Genomic DNA, 27,021 nt, shown 5'->3' with positions numbered 1-27,021 from the left:
GTTACATATTTTTAGAACATCTTTCTTCCAACGTGCAAAATCACTTTTATCAAATCATATTACCTTAGGACTAGATATCTTCAGGTACACAATGGTCGGGGCTAGCGAGGTCTTCGCGAGCTGTGAGGGATGGTTAATCGTATCGCAGTCCAAAACTACCAACTGCAACGTCCTAGCCAGGTCGAATATCCGCTCGATCTCCGTCTGAAAACATTAGAAAATTACTCAGAAACTGACGGAAGATTTAATACTCTCAAGTTTTTTGCTAAATTTTTGCTAAAAAGAGCACGAAAGCTCAATTAATAAATAAACATATGTTATACCACACCACCAGACACATTGGGTATTGGGTTGGGACACGTAAGCACCATAGGGGGGAGGGGGGTGATCTTGTATTGTAATTATTAACTTTTTTACACATATTACCCACATGTTGTCTATGAAAACAAAAAGCATTTTCGAGGATTCCTATAAAAAATAATACGTTTATGTACTATTATATTTTGAGAGCTTGGCTTACTTTTGCTGATAAAAGGGGGGAGGGGAGGGGGTAAATCTGCTTACGTAATACTTGAACGGCCCCATTTCGGAAATTTTATGGGTCGTCAAAACGAAATCACCGCTAACATTGTAAAATTTAACCTTTTTTTTAAAAGGCCGGCAACGCCCCGGCGAACCCACTGGCATTGAGTATCCATGGGCGGCAGTATCACTTAACATCAGATGAGCCTGCCTGAGTCCTGCCAGTTTTCCCCCTGTTCTATTAAACAATTAATAAACATAACATGCAATACACAATTCATCCACCGTATTAGTATGAAACTCTAGGCTTTCTAGGGGGTGATTAGTGCATCTACACCACTTATTTGGTTAGTGTCGGTCAGCCCAAACAATCATGCCAGAACCTGAACTTCAGCCAAGCAATTCGTTCTCGAATTGGCTCGGTCCATCAACGGTTTCTTAGGCGGGTTGTTTAGCAACGACCTCTTCGCCAGAGATATGTCAGCTGTCACTCTGGTGATGATAATTCTGTGAAACGTCAAACGATTAATACCTGCACTTCGGCGAGACAGGTGGAACGGGAGTTCGAGCGCTCCATGATCGCTCGCTTCGACGGGTTGTTGAGTAAGGATCGTTTTGCGAGCGAAATGTCCGCCATCACGCGCGTTATTATTATCCTGAAATTGTTAGTGATTCGGTCACGAGTTACGGGTTATGTGGGTTGGGGGTTGGATGGATTAGTTTTTTTTAATGATTAATTATATGGGACATGGTGTAATAGTTGCAGCTAACAAACATTTTGTGAAACAAAAACTTGGCATTTAAAAAGAGTGGCGGAGAGTTTATAGCCAGTTCTTCTTTTCCGTTCTACGCCCTTGATTTGAGAACTGCCAGGAAATGGAAAATTAGAAGCATTTAATGTATATTTCTTTTTTGACATTTATAAGTGTACCTAAATGAATTTGGCTTTTGTCTTTGACTTTGATGTGTCGGAATCATGTTAGACCATGCAAGAGTGTGGTAATTCTAAACATTGAAGAATTTCGCATCCTGTTAAACAAAATCCCCATTTAAATTTTTTACCTTCCCTCAAACCTCCGTTTGAGAAAGTCAAATAGAGCCTTTTGCATCATGTCTGTGACCTCGTAACCCTTCAGCGAAGGTCCCACGAGAACCACGGGTCTCATCGAAGGCACTACGTCGTATGGCGTGCAAGCCTCCTGCTTCTTGAAGAAAGGCTTTCGTTTTTCTTTACCCGTAGGTAACGCCCCAGCGCCACGCCCTCGCCCGGCTGTATCCGAGTCCTCTCCTGGGAACAAATTATTAATTTCTCGCTGTTGGCCAAATAAGGTAATATAATAAATAATAATTTAAAGCTGGCTGTAAAATCAGTAGTTTTTTTTGTTTAATGTTACAGGAGGCAGACGTGCAGGAAGCTCACCTGATGTTAAGCGATATCGCCGCCCATGGACGCTCGCACTGCCAGAAGGCTCGCAAGCGCGCTGCCGGCCTATTAAGAATTGGTACGTTCTTTTCTTGAAGGACCCTAAGTCGAATTGGTTCGGAAATACTTCAGTAGGCGACTGGTTCCATATAGTTGTGGTGCGCGGCAGAAATTGCCTTAAGAATCAGTCAAGGTGATACGGATGGTATTTTGTATTCTGCCTTCAAATCCGATTATTTATTTATAGTTCATTTACGTCTTTGAGTCTGTCTCTAGACTCGAGAGAATTTTACAGCTAAATGTAGATGTGGTTGTAGGATTTACAGCATACAACATTTTGGTAATAAGAAAATTTCGGCGCCATCTTTCTTACCTAACTTTTCCCGTCTACAGACAGACTACAGATAGTTATAGAAATGGTACAAACTAAATATACTAAACAAATCGTTTGGTAAACGTTTAAACACAAACAGGCAAATAGGCTTTATCAGATTTGGTACTTTAAAGTTCTTATGACATTTGTATAAACAAAAATTATTCATGCTTTGACATATATTGCGGGTCCTATCTACATAATCACATACATATACATCAATTTAAACAGTACAATAGTAAATAAGGTTTCTTTTAGATAAGTTTATAATAAAATCACTCTCTTATTTTAAGAGAGTAGTAAAAAACTATAAAACCTCATTACTCGTACTGCTATTAAGTACCCAAAAGAAACCAGGCATCAATCAGCAAAGAAAATCGTAGATAACCTGTGGAATCTTAGACTACAGGAGCAATGGAAGGTGGGATGAAGAAAGTGAAAACAAGCATTTATTTCCTGGTTAACAAATGGCTTACCTCTGTCGTGTGGCGTATCTGAAAATATGAAACTTTTCAGTGAACCAGGAAAAATTATTGCTGAAATGAGTGACAATGGTGGTACAAAGCAGCTTAATATATTTTGACAAGTGACGTTTGATTCTTGTAAACTCATAAAAAAAGTGCGTAACTTTTTTGTCGTTAAAACAGATCACAGATCTTTTATTCATTCACTCTACATGCATTTGTCGCGGGCCGATTTAAATATTCTTAAGTCTGTTCAACCTGTACATAGAGTATTTTCACTAATGCGAATGTATCTTCACTCTACATAATTAACGCTTTATTAAGTACATAAAGGGGAAATTTATATAGTTGACTAAGAAATTTTTATTTTTTTATTTATTGATTGCGCAGCTTAATATAATAAATCAAGAATTTAGAAAACCAATGTGGTTTTGTACTAATGTAACCATAGCAGTCTTGATGCGGAGCGCGACAAATGCAAAAAAAAATAGTTTTTCAACTTTCGTTTTATGAATCAAATAACTGTCCGTTCTCTCGCCATAGACGTTGTTTGCTCTCGATATACAAAGCCGAATTTGCGATACAATTTGGGTCAGTACGTCATGCTCAACTCGTTTTTTATGCCACCTCGAAAAAAAAACGTGTGTACGTACTTATGTCACGCGTTAGAAGTTATACTTTTTTGGCGTAACAAGATAAATCTTTTCAAAATTTTTATTCTACATTTGTAGAAAAAACGACACTAACAATGGAAAAAACTAAAATGTTGACTATAGCTTAGGGTGTCGGTTTTTTGTGACCGTGTGCGCGCGCACGTAAAATTTTACTCTCATCATTTTTTCCTAACGCGCCAAAAGAACTTCAAAAAGTGCTCGACTATATAATATATAGGTGTGATAATAAACGTCACTTGTTATAATAACTTAACCACATCAATTTTAGAAAATTTGATCATTCAATTAACATAAAAAGCCGTTTACAAAACATCAACTGCGTTGTACAGAAACGCACGAAGTGAAACCTTTTTATAAAAAAAAAGTTTCAAGTCGTGTCTAAAAGCCTTATTGTATGGTTCCTACGGACAAGGGCATTTATAATTCACTCAAAGGTTTATTAATTTGATATCTTTACGCAATTGAATTGACAATGTCCATAGGATATGATTAATCTACAAAAATTTATACTCCTCACGACTCCGGTAAAAAATTAATACATTAAAAAAAATAGTTTCACTTCTTTCATTATGAACTAGTTCATTCATTGGATAATTCATATGTATATTGAAATTTATAATTATTCAAAAAAAATGTCAAAAGATATAAAAAAAATAAAACAAAATAATTAAATTTAATCTAATATATAATCTCGTGTCACAATGTTCGTTCCCATACGCCTCCGAAACGGCTCGATCGATTCTTATGAATTTTTTTATTCATATTCAGGAAGTCTGAGAATCGTCTACTATCTATCTTTCTATATAGTATATATAGATAATATATAAGTGGTGTCCACCCCAAAAATATTTTTTGTTTTTTCCCTAATTTTCAACCCTCTACGATCAACCCCTATTTTTTATTATAGTAGATAGTTATTTTTATTGAACTTAAAAAAATGTTTCCTTAATATACATGGCAAAACAAACGTTTGCCGGGTCAGCAAATAGTAGATATATAATTAAGCTGAAATTCCTCAAAGTACCAGGATAGCAGGAGTCGTGAAGAGCAACTACACGATTGCGTGTAATGGTCTGCGCGTGACGTACCGGGCGTGGGGGGAGTGCTACCTCGGCTGGGGAGCGTCTGCGAGGGGTTTGGGGCCAAGCCGGAAGTTGGTCGCGGGTACCGGCCCCTGCCGAGCCCCGAACGGACCGCTTCCAACTTCACCGGGGACGGAATGAAGCCCACGTCTGCGTCCACTTCAACCTTGCGACCGATCCACCAGTTGTTGTCGTATTTCTCCTGAAAATGTTTTTAGCTTGTTAAAAGAAGAATGAACGAAACTTCCTTCCTGCAAGTTCAGCAAAACATTGTATTGTTGTTGACAAAGTTGACATAGGTCCGCCACGCATCCGCGACTACACATTGTGAATACATAAATATGTAAGAAACAAACGTAGAAATGCGTCATAAGTCACTTATCTGTCCAATCAAACTCCAACGCAACGTAATTTAAAAAAAAAAAATTTTAAATATTAATTAAACATACTCTGGACTGAAATTTGCTAGGCAACCCAAATGGATTATATTTATTGACATATTAAATTAAATATAAAATAAGTTTCATTAAATAAGCATCTCGGTGAAGGTCGTTGTATAGCGGGATCTTATACTATATGGGCAGTTATTGTAAATTATTTGAGGGTGTCAGTATGACGTGAATTAATAAATATTAAAATAGGATAAAAAAAAATGTTTATTGTTTATTCATTTGACAACAATAAAACAAACTTAATAGTACAATTCCATAAATACACCCGTCACCTCGAAGTCCGTCATTCCATTCCGCGTTTTTTAAGGCAGCATTATCCGCGCACCACCACTATGTGGAACCAGCTACCCACTGAAGTATTTCCGAACCAATTTGACAAAAGGCCGGCAACGCACTTGCGGCAATGTGAGTGCCCATGGGCGGCGGTATCATCAGGTCAGCCTCCTATCGAGGGGTTGTTATATAAAAAGCAAATAGAACCTTAATGTGCAGGAAGTCCCTCTCCTTGAAGGATATAGCGCTGCCGTGCACCGGTGAATCATCGTCAATGGTTCCATCGTAGGCAACGTTGGTGCGCACTGCGAAGGCAACCGGCTTCGACTGAAAGGAACAGAGAATCATAAGTTGGTTTCCCCAAAATTCTGGAGTGGTTTGGCAACAAATATTATTTCTTAAGTAAGATTTATTAGTTTATACATTTATTTCGTAATCTAGCTAATATAGCCAAAGATGGAATACATAACATTTACACAAAATTTTGAACAGTTTCAAAAGGAAAAAAATATTCAATACATACATACATACTAAGTAATACTTAATTCGGTTGTGTGATGGTGTAAAAGTGAGGGTATGTACGTGAGGATGTGTATGCTCATGATGCAGGTGATTGAGCGCTTTGGATATTCTTCACACTCTTTTAAAGATTCTGAGATAGCTTAAACAAGTCAAGATTTAAATATTCGTCGTTGTATGTCCGGGCTAACGGGAAGAGATACTACGCCAAAGGCGTAACAAGATAAAAATCTTTTCAAAAATTTTATTTTTCGCCATATACGTTTGTAGAAAAAACACACTAACCAAAGAAAAAATTTACTCTCATCATTTTTCCCTAAGGCGCCAAAAAAAAGTATAACTTCAAAAATCCCGCCCAGGGCGGCAAATTTGGGAACCGATTTCCAGCCCAGCATACTCAGACTGCTGGTAAATCCGCCACTGCATAAGCAACACCGAAGTCAAAAGATGACGTAGATGATCGCAACGAGATGGACTTGTCAAGTCAAAGTCAGTCAAAATTATACACCGTTGTAAAACATGGTGACGGACTTGCCGACCCAGGGAGAGAATTGTCAGTAATCCTGCAAGGTGATTGGGGCTTACGCATCCTAGAAATAGTGTAATTTGATCTTGACATTTAATTACGTAGGTGGAGATAACGAAGGCTTCGAAGCCATGAAACCTTAAAACATAAAGGTCACATCGATACAAAAATAGAACAAAGATTTAATACAAAAATGTTTATTGTATCTAAGTCTTAGCCTAGTAAGTAAAATAGCTTATTTATTTATTGAAGTATACCACATCATACTTAATGCATCTACAGTATATGTTACAAGCTATCTTTTATAAATATTTGACAATTTTGGTAAACATAAACAAAAAAAAATATTAGCAATTTTTGTTAAGTAGAAAAAAATTACCAGAAAAACAGCAGATTAGGTATGAGATAGGCTCTTAACAATGCTTTCTTTAAAATTGATCAGATCACTACCGAATATATCCAGCACCAATAAGTACTGTTTAATATATAATCGCGAAAAATTCGAATGAGACGTGTCTGAACTCAGTTTAGTTAGTTAGGTTAGTGTATTTTCTTTTGCGAACTAGCAAACTGTGGAATCGACTCCCAGTGGGGGGGGGGCCTTCCCTGGAAGGTACCTCCAACTATTCAAAGTTAGGGTGTACTCTTAAAGGCCGGCAATGCACCCACTAAAAATAGCTGTCCATGGGCTGCCCTTTTTGGGCGCCCGTAGGCTCATTTGCCCCTATTGTATAAAAAAAATATATAAAATTGTTAGAAGCCATAAGCTTTTTGCTCTCAAAAATGTTTTATATGAAATGTTAAACTTTTATGGTTGCCTTGATTTCATTCTCGTTTTCCTATTAAACATTTTACCATTCCCTTTCGTAGAACCGTCCCAGGTTCTAACTCCGCTATATTTCCTCGAAATTGGCGTTTTCCACTTCTATTATTTACAGTTTCGTAATAATAATAACAAGAGAATTTATCTCTTTCATTTTAAAAATAGATGTCATTGTCGCATGTAAGTTCGCGCGGTAATAAAATTTTAAATAATTTATACTAGCATAGCATAGCTACATAATTTTTGTTAGCATTGGAGCGTACTGAAAGTAAAACATGGTAACGACTTAAAAAAATCAACAGAGTTTGCCCGATAAAGAATTAATGTTTCTCTTTCTCTCCTTCTTCATTATAAAGTGATAAAAAGAGTTCGTAGTTTAATTTCTTCTCCGTGCTACGCTCTTGTATTGAGAACTGGCAGTCAATATAAATTTACAATTGATGTTAATAAGTGTGTATATTTTGAATATTTGCGGAAATTGTTTGTTTGTTAAAATATTTACCCTCGCCTTATCCAGCTGCAGCAGGGCCTGGGCTTCCTTCTCCCGTCTCTGGGCCTCCCGATCCTCGTCCAGCGACAGCTCTGAAGATGGTTGTGAATAGTTTGAATCCGCTGAGCCCTGAAATGGTAAGCGCCTCTATATAGCATTAAAAATATCTTGATTGATGCTTTATTTTATATAACAGGGGGCAAACGGGTAGGAGGCCTGACTGCCAGAAGGCTCGCACGTGCGTTGTTGGCCTTTTTGCTAATTTCGATGTTTGTGTTATTACTCTTGTATTACATACGCATTGTGACACGCAAATATTGAACGTAAAACAAAATCTAATTTGACCTAAACTTTAGCTTTGTAGTTGGAATAAAAACAAAATACTGCTGGATTAAAGCGGAAATAATCCAAGTTATGGTTGTACTTCTGCATTGATTACGACATAAATTGAATAATTATAATAAAATTAAAGTCAATTTCCAGAATAACTAACATTTTATTTTTGAGACCAACGTGGTAATCCGGTCAAATTAGACTAAAAAATAGGGGTAAGGTTACAATAATTCGCACTTGGCTGAATATTGGTAGGATTGCTCAATACACTATTATAAAGGAAATGTGAAAAGTCCTCATCGAACCAGCATGTGCAAAAAAATTTACTCCGGGTCAAAGATCACAAAAATGGGTTTTTCGCGATTTTCAGCAAAAAGTTGTAATCGTCATAATATGTATAAGTACACCACGTATATACATCACTGAAGCCGTAATACAAGCAAAAATATCGTTCTATCGGTCAGTGTGACTGAGACATATAAAATATGAAAATTTCGGGTAAAAAAAAACCCAGTCCTTTATTTTCTACGCCAGTGTAACCTTCAGCAACATCGCTCTGGAGTGAAAACACGTGTTTATTGTAACCTATTTTTTAGTTTTTAAAAAGAGTAATTCAACTCCACAAGAAGTTATCACCAACGGAATTCGCTTTCTTCTCACTATGTATGGTGCTCCTAAAAATATTACGTGCTTAGATAAATTCAGATATGCATGTTTCGTTAAAAATACTCGAAATAAAAAACAAGTGCAGTTAGCATGTCTTCCTCCAACCTCAGCGGCTGCTCATTAACATCTTTTTCGGGTATATTACCAAGTTCAAGTGTGGCTTGGTAATCAGTTTGACCCAAAAGACTGGGGTTGGATGTTGGTCGACAATTCATTAGAGCCAGTTCAGACTTTACTTCCAACTGCACCAGAAAAACTACTATACACCATTTTTTGCAACTGTAAAAAGGGATGTAGTGCTAAATGTGGTTGCAAAAAAGTTGGACTGTTTTGTTCTGTAGCATGTTCTAACTGTCAAGGCCGGTCATGCTCCAATGTTTAATTGCCAACAATTGAAGATTCATTTGATGTTGACGAAGAGACATGCGATGTGTCATTATTGGGACAATTTATTAACACCCAGAATGAAGAAGATAAAGAAGGAGAAGGAAGAGAAGAAGAACAAGAACAAGAGAAAGCAGAAGTTAATGATGATTTAGATTCAGACGGATAAATTTTCTTATTTTTTGTTATTCAATAGTTTCAAATTAAACAGAATCATAAAAGATCAGTGGAATAGGCCTACCGGGGAAACCACATTTAAAAAAACGCGCTAAGTACACTACCTCAAAGGTGGCTTGGAAACGTGTGCATATTATGACGATTACAACTCTTTCAACTTTTTGAATCGTTATATCTCAAAAACGGTGGCTCTTAGGAAAAAAAGTATTTAGACATTTTTTATAGATAATTATCTGATCTACAATTTTTCTCTAAACTAATTTTATGATAAAACTTACCATCTTGCTGAAAATCGCGAAAAACCCGTTTTTGTGATCTTGGACCCCGAGTAAATTTTTTTGCACGAGCCGGATCGATGAGGACTTTTCACATTTCCTTTATAATAGTGTATTGAGCAATCATACCAATATTCAGCCAAGTGCGAATTATTGTAACCTTGGATGTCTAAATTGACCGGACTATGGCACCTAAAACCTAATTCTTAAATGCATTTTAGTAAAACTGACAGCTTAGTCAGATTTGCAGCGACATCTAGCAGACAAAGACCAAGATTAAATATGACTCTCTCAAGACACTCTCTAAATAAATATAAAATAAAAAATAAATAAATAAATCTGAAGCCAGAGTAAACACTTGAATCATAGTCTGTTATTCTTACGGTCGTAACGCGGCAACTGATTCATTAATTTTCGTGAGATTCAGTCGTAAACAAAACCATAAGAAAACATAGTACATGATCACAAACATAGCAAGAACACATACAGTGGTACTTCGACATACGACATTCGATATACGAGTGTTTTCAGATACATGCAGCCGAGTGATATTTTGCTTTGAGATGAAAGCAAGATTTGGGAAACGGGGAATCGCACACTACACTCTACACTAGTGTTTCCCAACGTGGAGCCTACGCCCCACAGGGGGACAATTTGATTGTTAAGAAGGGTTGATTTTTTTTTTAATTTAGTTTGATCGTCAGTTTTTCATTGTTTTAAAAATTTACTTACTGTGTTTCGTTAACGAAATTTCATAGTCTTTCTTTCTTTAGAAAGCTTACACATGGGAAAAATACGTTTCTCCTTCCTCAGTCTGTTAGCATGTTTTACTCGTTTTCGAAGCATTTAGATAAATTGTTTTATGATAATTTTTCAATCTAATAGGCAAGTAGATGATCAGCCGTCGACTTTTTGGGTCTAAAACACGTCGGTTTTTTTCCGTCACCGTTCGAGCACAGCCGGTGATCAAACCTACGACCTCAGGGATGAGAGTCGCACGCTGAAGCCACTAGGCCAACACTGCTATCACTACACAACACCAAGGGATCAAGCTGCTCGGAAAGGGATTGGTAGTCGACGATTCGAACCGCTCTTCGTTGAAAACGGTCAAGTGGAAGGAGCTGGTACTGGGAAGCTCCCGCCCAGACAGTACTTCCATGTGGGGCCGAATTTGCACTTTATACAGTTGCAGGCGGTGGCCCGGAGTGATGTACCGTCTTGCCTTGCTGAGCACAGAAAGCTTTTTGGAGGCTAATTTAGCCTTTCCCACCAAATGACCGCGAAACTGAACGTCGTTCGATATGTCAACGCCAAGTATTCCGATGCTGGCTGTGGCTTTAAGAGAAAACGCGCCAACTTGTGTCTTCTTGGGATTATATTGGACTGGATTTAGTCTACCCTAGTCCAAAACTACACGTAGCAGAGTTTCGACTTCAGACACAGGTTTGTTCCGGTACTCATCGATAACTGCCCGAGAAATACCTGCCTGGTCAGTGTAAAGAGTATCAGCAGTGTCGTCAGTGCAGTGAATGTTACTAAGTTGCAACATTACATTGATATGCAGAATAAATAGAATCGGGGATAGGACACAGCCTTATGGGACACCAGCATTCACGGGTTTAAGTTTGGAACAGCTCCGTCGATGACGACCTTGACACTCCGATCAGCGAGAAAGTCTCTCTGTTCGCGATGAACTCAAAAACATACAAACAAACACGGAAATTATTGCAGTTTTCACATTGGTGATAGATAGATCATATATCTACCTTTTCATGAAGAAGTTGTAGGTATATAATTTGTAGGGTTTACGGGTCAATGTTGCCCGAGCGAAACGGGTCGGGTTGCTAATATTAAATTTTAGGGGCTGCTAAAACTGTTATTGTTTCGACGGGAATCCAAACCGCCGACCAATTGTATATTTTACTTTAAAAAAATTCTTTATAGCGATAATACAGTTTAAAGAGACATTCTTAAAGAGAACACAGTCCCAACTTAACAATTTGTAATCATAAAGAAATTTTTGTGTTACTGATCAAAGAATTAAAAAAAAAAGATATTAACATATAAATAGGAAGTGTATAGTGTAATAAAATTCTGCATTTTTCGTTTCACGCTCTCATACATCATAAAATCAAAGTTTTATTTCGGAAAACAGCAACGAAGATAACGGGAAACGAAAAACGCATTTTCACAAAAAGCAAAGGAAATTCTTACCAGCGGCTTGTAGTTTTTCATTTGACGTGCGCGAACGCCCACTGCATGCAACGCACAAGAAAAATCAGACACACATGCCCACCATATTTATAATGCACAAATTAATCTGCAAATAGATTCGCATAAAATAATTACATACATGCAAATATAAAAAGGCAATTTAAAGAGATTTTTTTGGAGAGACGCGGATCCAGCATGGGCGTGCCCTGCCTTTGTCGTGATATTTCTAAATTCTGCTCATTTACCATAGTTTCGAATATCAAACAGTCGACTCTCGATAATTTAAAACTCAAGGGGAGTTCAAAATAACAAGCGATCAAATTACGAGTTTAACCACGAGGGGGACTCAAGTAAATAAGAGTTTGATCAATATTCGTGATTTATTATTTCTATATACTAACCATTAAATAAAATTCACAAATTTTTATTTCGAAATTATGTCTCTTCTGGCTTTTATTTTTCTTTCTTAATACAGCAAAAGACAGTTAAAATTTATGAGATCTGTATTAATTGAGTCTAGATGTGATTAATAAAGAACTTTAGTTGCAATGTGAGCATTATTTAATTATTTAAATCATATTATATAGTTGACACTCGATAATTTGAAATTCTTGTTTCAAATTATATAATAAAATATTTAAACGCTAGTATAAATAATATTTATACTAGCGTTTAAATAACAACGTGGGGGATTTTAAGTAAATAGGGGTTTGATCAAAATTCGTGATTTATTATTTCTATATATTATGTATTAACAATTCAATACAATTCACAAATTTTTATTTCGAAAGTCCGTAATCTTTTATTGAGTGAGCAACTTCAGTCAAACAAACGACAGGTCCGTGCGTGATAAACACTTCAATTTATATAGAGAAACCTGGACTTCAAATGATCGCATGTTGCAGATACTATTCCCTCAACTTCAAATTACCGAAGGGACCAATTACATTGATTTTATTCAATTAATCGATGGGGAAAAATTTATCTAGAGATTCAAATTATCGAGATACCTCTGTACTTCTATGTGAACGAGTCGCACTTGGTTAATCTTTGAGTGGCAGTAACAGTAACCTCTAGAGCTGGGTCCGCGTTTGTGACAATGTACATACAAAAACATGCAGTATTCAAACATATAGAGAACCTTCAAAGAGAATAGAAATTATGAATTAATGACGTGATAAAAATGAAGCGCAATAAAAGCAACATACATATAGCTAGCTTTAATTAGTGTAAGCGTGTGAGAAAAAACAAATAATTACTATAAGAACTAAATACTGAATGCACTACAAATACTAAATTACTAAGACTAAAACACTGGACGTGCGAATAATGAAGCTAATAACTCTACAAATAAAATCTGCATGTATTTTAACATCTTTAGCAAAGAGCTCTGTGTTTTAATATAAAGTATTATTTCAATGAGTTAACAAAAAGTTTGCTATTCGGCCAGTATTATCGATTATCTCAGAGGTTTGTTGGTCAGGGTTTGGTTGGCGGCAGACAGGCGGCGATATCAATGACGTCATTTAAATGTTCAACCCCCACATTCCATTCCCTATACAGTATACACTCATTTTTGTACGCAGCCAAGATAGCCACTTAATTCCAGAAGCTTCTTTAATAATCACTGCAGATTGAGCAATTAAAACTTCAAATTGTTGTATTATTTAAAAATTAGACTATTACAGATTAAAATATATGTAGCATTGTTAAATATAATGACGAAAGTTTTCGTGTCAAAGTAGAGACATTGACAATTGACCAACGTTAATTTTTCAAAAACAATAATAATCTTCCAAAGATAGAAGATACACTTATGGATGAAAGTGAATCAGTGTTTATACACTAGAAATAGAATATCTGGGTTTGACGTAGTTTGGATTAACAATGTTTTAGCTAAATATTTTGGTATGTTATTGAAATCCTAACTTTGTAGCACGGGCGGTTAACTTTTATTAATAGAACTGTTCGTGATTATTATTAGTCTTTTATTGTTTTGATGTCAGTTAAATGTTTTGACGTAAACGGACTTGCTTAAACTTGCATCTCATCTAACTGCTCAAGAGAGAACAACTTTCAAGAGGACTAATTAAATTTGTACCTATTATTACAAGAATTGACGGTCTAATATTCTCTATGGTTCGACTCAAAAACTTTAAGGAGTTTATTTTTAAATTACTGATAGTAAAATGAGGCGAAAGTGATTCAAAATTTGATTTCTATATTAACTTTACTAGCGGTTGGAGCAAATTGTTTTCTTAGCTTTTTTATTAGAGTACTTGACTGAAGCAACGTCAATCACCAGTGTCATTACAATCTCGTTACTGACACGATAATAGACTGATAAAAACCAGGCTAAATAGCGTCATCGCTTCAATCCACATCGAATGGACAATGAGTTGCTAAATTTATGGGGAATTACTACTCCAAGTTAATCCTATTACACGATGGGTCAAATTCGATTATGATGTAGTATGTACAACTAAATATATGAGGACGAGAGAGGAGTTGATAGAACCAATGTTACAAACGATAGATAAACACAAACAAGTCTTATTCAAACAAACTGTACGCCATTTAGCTGGTAAGTATACTGGAAACCACTTCCTGGATCCTAGCGTAATCCGACATTACCGAGATTTAACAAGAAATTCCATACGCGGCTGAAGCCCATCTTCCAGTATCGCTTATAAAACGCACTGCGCACGCACCTGAGCGAACAATTTGTTGTAACCGTGGCCTTGACTGTTGTAACCCATCATGTTACGACATGGTGGCTGGAGATGGTGGCCACCTTGGACCACCAAAGGGATTCCGTCGTGGTCGGCCGTTGTGGCCACGCATCGGCCGCGCGGTCACCCCGACGGCCGCGCGAACACACGGAAACTAACGGTAACCGCACCCCTCCCCCGCGATTGCTATGCCCCGCACCCCGCGTCCCGGGCGGGTGAATGAGGTGCGCGCGCATCGCTTGCTTTCGCAACAGGGTAAATATTAGGGTTCAATAAACATGTGTTTTTAAATGTAAATAGTTAATGAAAGTCGAACGTGCGTTTGCATAATAAGGTACATAACAATTATAGGGCGGAAAATTCTTGCTTTGTGTGTTAAAATTGTAGCTTCATCGAGATGGTTTACCTACCAACAATTGTCAGTTAGTCAATGATATCTAAAGCTTATTTTATTTACATCCATCTGTAAGCTATATATAGTCTTGTACTTATATACTTTCATCTACTGCGGTGCATGTAGGTGACGAAGTAATTAAAACTAAAACATTTTTGTCTAGAGTTGGATGTTGAAACAAAGCTTTAAAAATTTAAAATATTATCAAGAGTTCAGAAATGGAGCTTTGCAATTTAAAATGGGAAGGAAAACACAATTCCTTTAACATAATATGTTTGTAGGAAACTACCAGCTGTTTTTGAACACTAGATTATTCCAGATAGTAGCCGGACTTTGTTTTTCGTATCCCAACTGAAAGAATAATATAAACTGTTGGAGGTTACTTCAGTAATTATTATTAATTATAACCGTGTTTGTGTGACAAGATATAAGCGAACAGATAGGGGCTACCATTGATTATATTGATGACATGATTGTCTTTACAGGGTCTCACAACGGGCAGGAACCTCACCTGATATGTGATAGACAGAGATGACTACCATAGATACTCAATGCTAGAGCAAATCTGGAGAATGCGAAGCCGGCCGTTTAAGTATGCTGTTTTCTTGCCGTCTCGCCGTGCTTAGCACATCAAGCTTCACGAAGGCTAATTTAGTTTTTCCGTTAAAAATACCGCGGAACTAAACACACGTGTCAACGCCCAGTTTTCCAATGCCAGCTGTGGCTTTAAGGGAGAGTGTTTTCAAAGAGAAGAGCGGCAAAGGGTGTTTTTTTTTTGCGGAAAATTTCTTCTTCTTCTTCTTTTTCCTTATTTAGCTTCTTTTTGGCATTAAATTGGACTAGATTTAGACAAACGAAATCAGGCCAAGACTCCACGGAGCAGAGTTTCGACTACAGACACCAGTTTATTCCGGTACTACTCGAAGAAAAGAGTAGCTAGAAAGAATGTTTTTTTATCGTAAAACGCGCAACTTGTGTCTTCTTGAGGTTAAATCGGACTGGATTTAGTCGACCCGTCCGGTTTCGAGTTTTCGACTAGAGACAACAGTTTGTTCCGGTACAGACAACAGACCAAGCAATACCCATATACATTATTTAACTTTTGATGTGTACAGCCTTCTTTTAGGTACTGCATTTTCAAACACCTTGGTAAGTTTAGTAGTAGGAATAGAAGTTAGTATCCACATATTATTGAGAGCATATTGATGAATTCATAACAACTATCCACTATGTGGAACCAGCTGCCCTCTGGAGTATTTCAATTCCACTTAGGGTCCATCAAGTAAAGAGCGCACCAATTCTTAAAAGGCCTGCCTTCACTTGCGAGCCTTCTGGTATTGAGTGTCCAGTATCCAGTATCAGTCCAGGACGGTGGTATCACTTAACATCAGGTAAGCCTCCGGCCCGTTTGCCTCCTGTTATCTATTCTATATTATATTTATAGAAACATAAATAACTGTGAGTGTTTTGGATAAATTTTTATCAGATCTTGATTCGTTTCTTCGTTATATTTTTATTTTATTTATTGTGGTAGAAAAAGATCAGAATGTGCTTATCAATTCGACGTCAAATTTTTTATGTATTAAGTATAGCTCCTCCGTTCATGTACCGAGGTGTCTGAATGATTCGAATTTGCAAACGGCGCCCATTGAAAGGATTTTGTAATCAGATTTATAGTTTTTGAAGTTCTTTGGGCGCATGAGGGTAAATTTTTTACGGATAAAACGCAATAATAATAATATAAGTTTCATGAAGATGTGCAGCGTTTTTGTCGAAGAAAAGGGAGAGAGCAAAAATACCACGTGTTTTATTATCGAAGAAATAAATTAAATTTATAATTTGTATTAATTTTCGACACTTAATATTTTAATGACAATTAAATTCATTAAATTCATAACATATCTTCCTTTTTCCCTCCCTCTAAGTCTCGGAAATCTAAAGTTTAAGATTTGTATAAATATGAACAAGACTTAAAAAATTGTATGCTAAGACGTTTCACTTCTGACATTGCGTACTTTGTACGAACGCACTTTTTTGTATATCATTTAAAGTAACTTGCTTAGGTATATCGACATCACTCTGAGTCTGTACGGTTCTTGGGTCATCGGGGTTCTTTAATTTTGGATTCTATTTTTACTCTATTACCCACTCGCATTCTTATATAACCGTAATAATTAAATGCTAATTGCTATGAAACGAATGTAATGTAACTCTCGGGGCGTAACTCCGACGATTTAGGAAATCGCCATGCGTATAAAACTAAGAAAGCCTGTGAGCAAAATGTATATGCCTTGGCTCGTACAGAGATAAACAAACAGTACAATATAGTCCAGACATATTATAGGAAATTTGTGGTTGTTCAACTGTCTGTGCATAGGGACTGCACTAGGACTAAGATAAAGGTCGTTATATCACGGGATCCGAAACTAGGACCTCAACTCGTAAACCAGTGTTATTAATGTTACAAAACAGAAAGGATTTAACAGTAAAAGTCAACCTAAAATTATTAACTTTCCTTCTGAAGTCCCAAAGTAACGAAAACTGCAGTGGCTTGAGAATGACGGAAATTTGATTCTTATTGTTTAAGTTATAAAATAAATATTCGTTTGAGATGGTGACGCATGCGCACACCACCGATCGATGGAACGTTGACCTAACACTGATGCCAACTTAGCGCTATGACCGCTACAGCGGGACAGCCAGCGGGATCTTGAATTTGTCAGCGCTCAAAAAAATTTGCTCTTAATCTAGCACTTTTTTAACCGCTTGAGATTTTTTTGCCAGAAAAAAGAAGGTCACTTTTACCGCAAAATTATGGAAAAGCGACGAAATGTAGCGCTTTCCCAAATCTTCAGCGCACTTTTGCTGTCGGGAGTTGACATCACTGTGACCTAATTGTGACGACACACTTAGCGTCATGTGTACGCCGTGTCTAGACAGGCTACAGGACATATTGTTCTAGGCGATAAAGCAGCTAATGAAATTCTTTGTCGGTGTTAATCCTGGAATCCACAAAACGACCTTGAAACTCGTACGATTATTATGAATGGAGGAATATTAATAATCCAGAGCTATCAGAGGTTAATACTGAAGACGTTACAAACCTTAGCCCCAAACACAACAGTGAATTTTTCTTTCTATATATATTTTTAACAAGCCGTATTGGCTTAGTGGCTTCAGCGTGAGACTCTATAGGGATAGGTTCGATCCCCGGCTGTGTACCAATGGACTTGTGCTTCCTATGTGCGCATTTAAAATTCGCTCGAACGGGAAAACATCGTGAGGAAATCGCACCGTGGAGACCCAAGTCGACAGCTTGTGGCAGGCTGATCATCTTCTTGCCTATTGACAAATGGTCATGAAACAGATACAGATATCTGAGACCTAAAAAGGTTGCAGCGCCATTGATTTATTTATTCATACTTCGTTGCATTGCAAGAAAAAACACAGCACACAATTCATAAAAATTATAAGGGATGCAACGGGCAGCCTTATCGCTAACAAGCGATCTCTTACAGGCAACCCTAGTAAGGGAAAAACTAAAAACAGAAATATGGTGAATAAAGTACAAGAAGTGCATAAACAAATCTTATATAAAAAAATTATACATATTTTTCACGTTCAACCCAAATAGCCGCTCATTTCTCCCAAAATAACTAAATACTGATGAAAGATGTATGAGTCATCCATTCATAATCAGAACGATTTAAATTCCAGGGAGCTTATCAATAACAAATGTTTTGTTTTGAAATCTAACTAACGTAGAAAAACCAGCTTCATTTTGCCACCTCAAACATTGACATCAGTATTGTTGTAGACCGTTGATACTTGACAACTGACACTTGAATTATGTTAAAATTAATTAATTCAGGCAGATTCTTCACTTAAGGAAAATCACTATTTCCATACGGATTTTTTTTAAAGTTATGCTGCTATGAAGAGGCACATTGGGTGCACATTTTGTTCACTCTGGTTTGCTGACTTTCAAGCGCAGCGACTACTAATTCATCGGAGTTGCGACATATACGAGAGTATAGCCCAGTCCCAGGCAGTCTCTTCAGCAGGACCGAATTTAGGGGATTGCAACCGGGGCCATAGCTCCGGGGCCTCCTCAAAAGAGGGTCCCCACATTAGAGACTTTGGAACTAAAAAATATATTAAATTCCGACTAGTAAACAACTTTTCTTTTGATATATTTTTATATGTTTGTTAAATACTAAAAGAATCTACTTGGTTTCACAATAAATAATTAAAATATTTATTGATAAACTCGTTTATTTTAATTTTATTTGGAAAATAATTTGGGGCCAGGCGCCTCCACTACTTTGTTACCCTGAAGCCTCCAGAGCTCTAAATCTGGCTCTACTCTTCAGCATCTTAACAAGCATATAGCTAATCAGCATTAAATACTCTCTTGACCTAGTATGCTTTGATATTTAAAACATCCTTCTAAACCAAACATTTTGGTCCTTCGAGCCGGATCAAAAACTTAGATGATTTGAGTGCCACAAATTGATAACATTATCAATTTGTGGCACTCAGTGAGGTAAGATAGCATCATTGCGTTGCCAAATGACAGCCGACTTATTAGATTTATTTGATGCCTAGTAGACTTCTAGGAGGAACCTTGATCTTGACATCGAAGTATTTCTATTCAATGGCGAACATCCAAATGCAATATGAATTGCAGAATTTAAATGACAGCAAGTTATTGACTAGACGGTTTAGAATACATTTTGATGTAAAGTTCCTATCCTTATAGAATTTGATTTGACTTCGAGAGCGATACGACGATTAAAGCTTTCATACAATTTTTCGATGCCTTCGATTCTTTAGCCTCAAAATAGGTTTCAGTTGCGGCAATAACTTCTTCATCAGCGCAAAACTTATATCTAGCGAGCATTCTCTTGAGGTCTGAGAACAAGAAAACGTCGGTGGGGGCCAGATCTGGAGAATATGGTGGATGCGGAAGCAATTCGAAGCCCAATTCATGGAATTTTGCCATCGTTTTTATTGATTTGTCACGCGGTTTTCATGAAGTGAAGTGCTGTTTCACTTTCTTCTTCTTCAAATTAGGGCGTTTTCCCGCGATTTGCTTTTTTAAACGCTCCAACAACGCCACGTAATAGTCGCTGTTGATGGTTTTGACCATGCATTTTCTGTAACTTCCAATAGCGAAAGCGACTGATCCCGACATTTATCTATCCTATATTCGTAGCACTGTCACAAGGGTAGATAAAGTTATTATTACCTATTCAAAAAAAGTATTACGGATATTATGGGACTTCATGCCCTGTAGACCACTTCTATGAATTTTGTATTTTGGCAGTACCAAGTTTATATAGCTTGACTCAATTTAAAAAAAAAAGAGTTTTGACTGCACTGACTGACTTTCGACTTAATACTTTTCGAAAAAAAATCTATTAACGATCATTTGAGTGAAATATTATAATTAATATTAATTTGATAACGTAATAATATATTTTAATAACGTTATGATGTAACGATAAAATTATATAAGGATTTACTATAATGATATGACTCATAATGTTATTGTAACTTCTATGTAAAATTTTACCCTTTAAGACAAATGTGCACGCCATTGTTTTGTTATTCTCTCTTAGCAATACTTTTTTTCTTCTGCACCTGGCACGAACTACCCAGGCCTGGCTTGAAACCAACGATCCGGATTTATAAGAGCTGAAGACTGGCCTTCATCTAGCCCAGACCTCAACCCTTTAGACTTCAAATTATGATCAGTTTTAGAGGATATGGCCAGCTCTAAACGACACTTCGACATTGAGTCTCTTAAAAAATCTTTGGTGCAAGCAGTGGATAAATTTCCCTAGGAAACAGTGCGTAAATCCATAGATTCGTGGCCCAACAGATTTAGGGCCTGTATAAAAGCCAAAAGTGGCCATTTCGAATAGATTTTTTTTAAATTTTTTGCTGAGACTAGTAAATATGAAGGTATACATTTTAATAATATTACATTACTTCATTAAAAAAATACATTTTCATTTATAACAGAACTTATGACTGGACTAGGTATATATCTATATATCTACCATTAGATATAATTGAAATACTCTGACAGGTGTAACATATTTCTGTTTTATCCTCGAGTGTGTCGGAGTGTAAATTCTCGAAGTCGATTCACTTTCAAATACATATTTCTAAACATATGACACACTTATGTAGTCATATTTTCTTAAGAACTGTCAAAAATGTCCAGCTGATTTGACGGCTTGACAGTTTTTGAAACTAGATTTGACTTTTTATGAGAATAAATTCGACCTACCCGTCTCTTGCGCAGGCCGTACCGCTGCCGTTTAAAATGATCCATCCTTAAAGCCTTCGTCATGATGTTAACATATCACTAACACTACACTATCAGAAATCTGTTACACGACCAGCGCGCGCGCAGGTTGGCGGCCACTCGCTAAATCCCGAAATAGATCGGGCGCATCGCTTTCGCGTGAATTTATTAATGTACGTTTACATTGCTCGCTATCGTGATATTTATTTTCATTTTTCTATAATGAGGTTATATATATATATATACAGAGGTTTTGCCACAATCCTACCTGATGTTAAGTGAGAAGTGGCCTATTGGACGGAACTCCAGCAGATGCTCTTTCAACCGCTATGAAGGAACCCATATTATATTGTCTAGAGAAGATGGGAGGGGGCAAGGAGTTCCACTCTTTTGCTGATTTTATAAAGAAGAACCAAATCGGCCACTCTCATGGCCAGAGGGCGAGTGCCTACTAATATGTAATAAATATATTAATATAAACTCAATGTAATTCTTATTATAGGTTTTTTAAGACAAGGCGGTTATAATAAATCAGAGCAGTGTTGGTGGTTTCAACGCGGGGTCGTAGGTTCGATCCCCGACTGTGCTTTGGACTTTTTATCTATGTGCGCATTTAATACTGGCTCGTACAGTGAAGGAAAACATCGTGCGTAAACCGGCATACACACAAAAAGTCGACGGTGTGTGTCACAGACAAACAGACACAGAAATCTGAGGCCCGGACCTTAAATGTTGCAGCGCCATTGGTATTGATAAATCTTTTTCAGACTCAAAAATCGTAACTAATTAAATAAAATCCTTCGCTAAAATAAGAGAGACTTATTTTCTCCTTGGAGTTGCTTTTGAATTGGCTTTTGCTGGAAAATTTGAACAAGGAAATTTAAAGAAAATACCGAAAATGCATATAAAATGCTTCAATGTATGTCCAACATATCTATTGCATCCTTTATAGTCCCAATAACACCCGTTAATATGTTTAAAAATTGTGCTATTTTCACCCATAACACATACACAATACGGCCTACTTTTAAACCATACTTGGTTACCCACACTTGCCAAATCACTGGTTTCCGGCTTACATTGGTTTTTCTGATCAGTACATAATTGGTCTATTTTTATTTTTTGATTAAACAGTTTAATTAGTTTTATAGTAGTAAAGACATCGTTATGAATCTCTTTCCCAGCGGCTTGATCTCTTGGCGTTGTGTGGAGTTATGGGGTCTCTTTGTATCTTCTACCGCATTAACCATCAACCATGGAGAATGTTCAGAGTTGTTCCACAACTGAGTGTTTTGTAAAGCAGTTTTTACCTCGCCACCAGCTACCCACTGAAGTATTTCCGAAATCCGAACCAATTCGACTCCTCCGGGCCCTTCAAGAAAAGTACCAATTTCTAAAAGGCCGGTAACGCACTTGTGAGCCCTTTGGCATTGAGTGTGTAACATTTAACATCCACGAATATTTAATTTTAAGCTACACCTACAATCTACATCACACCCAAAAACTTTACATGAATTCTGATTTTTTATTAAAAAACTATTTACTTATTTGCAAGCCTTTATAATCAGGTACTGAACCTTGTTCCTGGGTTTAAGCTAGTGTATTAATTGGTTAAGAATATTATAAATAACTTATATTTGTGTTGGCATAAACTAAATACGGGCATATTGCAAGGTGAACAAATAAAAGATGTACTGCCGAAGCCACCAACTGGAGACCTCTAGGAAAAAGAAACGCGGTACCACAAAAGCGATGGGCTGACGACATAGTTAAGCTTTTTGGTGAAAAATGGACAGAGGAAGCAAAAAACAGATCAAAATGGAAAGTTCAGGAGGAGGCCATTACCCACAAGGGGTATATTGCAGAACATAAAGTAATGGAAATAACAACAACTAACGCAGACTGAGACGTGTATAATAACAAAACTAACACCCATATTTAAATCTGTTCGACTTCAATTTCTATTTAATAAATTTGATTTGTAATTTTTTTTACTGTATGGAATAAAAATGGCAAAAAAAAATATTACTTCTAAAAATAAATAATTATAAGTAGACAAACACTTAAACTTTATTTATTTTTCTAGTTGTATTGAGTCCTCTTTGTTTTGACATTACTACCACTACCAACGCCATCTACAAAAGCCGTAGTAAACTATTAACATTTGTTCTTCTAACTAAAAATGAATGAAGCTTTGGTTACTCAAGCTAATACACATTCACTCCGCTAGATGGCGCTGAAAAACATTTAAGTTACACAAAAAAAATCCTAGATGTCAGTACTGACATTTAAACAAACTAATATGGACTAAATTAGCATTTTATTTTTTCGTTGACTGATGCTCAATTTTGTCTTTCTGTTAAAGCGTTTTTATTGTTTTATTGTTATATTCACAATTTATGTATTATTTTCCAAATATAAAAGTATACATGGAGATTACAATTTACGTAACTTGTCTTTGGTACTAATGACGTTAAAAATAACATGAAATTAAGATTTTAGTAGTCAGATTATTTTGGAGGCGTGGCGTCAATTGGACTTATTGTACATTCATAAAAATAAATTGTTTGCATTAAAGGTAAATTAATTGCGGAGGCGTTTAACCTTGTAATATTTCCATACATTATAATAATAAATTACTTCTTAGACATCTTCTAAAGTAGTTTTTTATACAAATAAGTATCTGTTCACGGAAGTTTGCTTATCTATTCGCTATATACCTAATGGTGTTTGAGAATGTTGATAGAAAAGAATAGTATTTAATTATTATTATGTTGTAACGAGTAAAGTAGTGAACCGACTACAAAAAAAAAATCTTGATTTGCTACATTGTCCCTAACCAGAGGCTATATTTGTTTTAAAAATATATAAAAAGTCCAAAAGTAAGTAAGTAGTTAAAAGAATTAAGAATGCAGATTGGTACACACATTTGTGGACACAGTGTTTAATTTCGGCGGAAAAACAATTGAAACAATAAATTTCGGTTTCATTCATAAAGAAAATATATAAAAATAAATAAAACAGTGGCGCTACAAGCTTTTTAGGCCTGGGCCTCAGATTTCTGTATTCCACGATTATTTGTCAATGTAATAGGGAAAGAGGTGATCAGACTTCTGCGCCTGACACACGCCCTTGACTGTTAGGTCTAAGACATGTCGGTTTCCTACGATGTTTTCTTTCACCGTTCGAGCGAATGTTAAATACGCACATAAAAAAGTTCCATTGGTACATAGGCGGGGATCCAACCTACGACCTCAGGGATGAGCGTCGCACGCTGAAGCTACTAAGCTAACACTATCAAACTAAATATGTATATATATTTGTTAAATATGTTATTGAGCCTGTTTTTACGTATAATTTTTAATTAAGTGAAAAAAAAAAACAATTGAATCATAAAAAAACGTAATGCCTCGATTATATATGTTATAAAAGCTTGCCAACGCTCGGCACACTGATACATTGGTACAAGAAAAATAAAAAACAAGATTTAATGTGACAAGCACTTATAGGCAAACATAACAAACACGAAGAGATAAAGAAAAATTAAACCAAAATATTACCGATTTTGTTCCTCTTGAAGTTGAGCCTCTTGGGCCGTGGGGTTCACAGGCCCTAATTAAAGATTTAAGTTGGCGCCTGGTAGATAGTACCGGTGACCCCAGAGCTGGTGCTTTCCTTGCTCAACGAATAAGTATCGCAATACAGCGAGGAAATGCTGCCATTATAGGTACACTGCCACAGGGACCAAACATTTAAATTGGTTTTAATTTTCTATTTATTAATTTCTAAATACTGTATATTTGATTGTTATGTTTAGGTTTTAATAAACGATTTCTTCTTTAAATATATAATAAAAAAAAATAAAAATAAAAAATAACACAAGTTCCAACACAATATGTAAAAATAATGATTTCTACAAATCCGCGCCACAGTAATGAATGAAATATCATTGGTATAACAAGGTATCCGCTTGGCTTGTATCCAATTCTACTATTTACTAATCTAAATTCTTGTTATATTTACTTTATAGGGGGATTGAGATATAGAGCCGATATCCAGATTGAGTATCCATTCTTATAATCTGTCTGGATATCCATTGTTGCTCACCTCACACTTCAAGATATCAATCAATTTTCGTTTAGTGAAAGGAAAAGAGGAAGACAGGGCAAGAGATGGGCAGACGATATAAAGAGAATAGGAGGCATAACTTGGACAAGAAGAGGACATTAGAAAAGAATGGAAGCAACTGGAAGAGGCATATGTGTTACACGATATACTGATTACCAAAGCCGGTATTATTTATTATCTAATTTAGTTAGGTTATGTAACTAAAACGAATGTTTATATAGCTGTCAGCAAAAAAGTCTTAATAATAATAATGTTTAATCATTTTTGACTTTCTTTTGTAAGAAATCATTTTGTGCGCAATGTTAGTGTTACTCGTTTACCTAATAATACTTTCCTGAAATAGATAACAACAATCATGAAGATAGTTTCAGTTTAGGTTGTAATTCTACAATACAACAATTAATGCCACAGTTTAAAAACAAATAAAGACTGGTGATAATACTTATATCCCTGTTTTACCAAGGTAATATTTCCGCGAAAAGCGTGGTAATAAATTATTACGTTCTAGACATTCTTCAAAATTACCGTCGTAATGTGCGGTTAGTGTAATGTACATCTAGTTATATTTTACCTATTTACACTAAATATATAACAACAATGTTTTAAACGTCGAATAGGAAAAAAATTACTTTGATATATATATATCTTAATATATATTTATTACGTGTCACGTTGTTTGTCCGCTATGGACTCCTAAACTACCGAACCGATATCAATCAAATTTGTACACCGTGTGTAGTTTGATCCAACTTAAAAGATAGGATAGCTTACATCTCAATTTATACCCGCAATATTATTTTATTGCAAAATATTTGTTTATTATTTGATAGTCGCAATTCTTACAGATGGCGCTGTGTTGAAAGTATGTACCAACGTTTCACATAAGCTACAATTTAATGGCATAATCACCAAAAAAGCAAGGTTGATTGGTGTTCTCCTGCCGTTTCTCTTGAATATTTACTTATAGCTATATAGTACCTACCTAGAGAGTAATTAATATTTGATTAATGAAACATATGAAGCTGAACGTTTTGTTGATATGATTCGAATTGAAAAATTGGCATAGAGGCCGAGAACCAGACGGCGAAAAGTTGGACGGTCTCCCACTAGGTAGACAGATGACTTAGGAGATCACAGTGTTGCTGTTCCACCTTGCAACGCTAGGAAAGAGAGTATTAAATGTATACATAGAAAACTCCATTGGTGCACAGCCGGGTGTCGAACCAATGACCTCATGGATGAAAGTAGCACGCTCAAGCCACCTTATTGACTCTGGCAAAGTGAACTGGCAACGCATAATCAAATCCTTGCAATTCTCAATAAATGTGTTACATTTTAAGTTATCACTGGCGTCATGTAAGTGCTTTTACAAAGTTAGACGGGTGAATGACACTGTATCTATTTCAGTAATATGCAATCCACGACGGAAAGAGGACGACAAAATTATAGATTAAAATAATGCGTACCTACTTATAAATTTAATCTATAATTTTGTCCAGGCTCTAGAAGATAAACCGCTCCTTATATGGAAATTGTATTCGTTTTCACAACAACTCCCAAGCGAAATTAGATAATTATCACTAAATAAATACAAAGCCCTCGTTAAACGTAAATTAATCAATAAAGCTTTTTATAAATTTGACGAAAACTTAAATGATACCTTGGGATTGATTTGCTCCAGTACAAACAAATTGTATGACTGAAAAATTTGCGATTAAAAAGTGTGGCGGAAAGTTTCTTGCTAGTTCTTCTTGCCCACTCCACGCCCTTGATTTGCG

At 36.2% G+C, this 27,021-nt stretch overlaps 1 protein-coding gene across 26 annotated transcripts in view; it reads right to left on the bottom strand.

The window, feature by feature from the left end:
- LOC125056039 (voltage-dependent L-type calcium channel subunit beta-2) overlaps positions 1–27,021 on the bottom strand; it is a 151,422-nt gene that overhangs the window by 7,556 nt on the left and 116,845 nt on the right. For 8 of the 26 annotated variants that reach the window (XR_007117988.1, XR_007117989.1, XR_007117990.1 and 5 more), the window contains exons 1-9: positions 14,305–14,410; positions 11,671–11,711; positions 7,634–7,750; positions 5,471–5,590; positions 4,545–4,740; positions 2,795–2,812; positions 1,585–1,810; positions 1,055–1,178; positions 64–204 (exon numbers count right to left, since the gene is read on the bottom strand). Coding sequence is in view for 20 of the 26 variants with exons in the window: in XM_047658891.1 (XP_047514847.1) it covers positions 64–204; positions 1,055–1,178; positions 1,585–1,810; positions 2,795–2,812; positions 4,545–4,740; positions 5,471–5,590; positions 7,634–7,750; positions 11,671–11,711; positions 14,305–14,344 (1,023 nt within the window). In the remaining 6 variants the exon portion in view is untranslated. Of the gene's footprint in view, positions 1–63; positions 205–905; positions 1,030–1,054; positions 1,179–1,584; positions 1,811–2,794; positions 2,813–4,544; positions 4,741–5,470; positions 5,591–7,633; positions 7,751–11,670; positions 11,777–14,304; positions 14,564–21,097; positions 21,234–27,021 lie in introns of those variants that run through there. The other 18 variants (XR_007117986.1, XR_007117987.1, XM_047658871.1 and 15 more) reach the window with 13 other exon arrangements.

The sequence above is a fragment of the Pieris napi genome, chromosome 14 (assembly GCF_905475465.1).
Source record: "Pieris napi chromosome 14, ilPieNapi1.2, whole genome shotgun sequence".
In the NCBI taxonomy this organism is placed as follows: domain Eukaryota; kingdom Metazoa; phylum Arthropoda; class Insecta; order Lepidoptera; family Pieridae; genus Pieris; species Pieris napi.
Note: the sequence above shows the minus strand (reverse complement) of the source record. Positions and strands in the feature narration are given on the sequence as shown.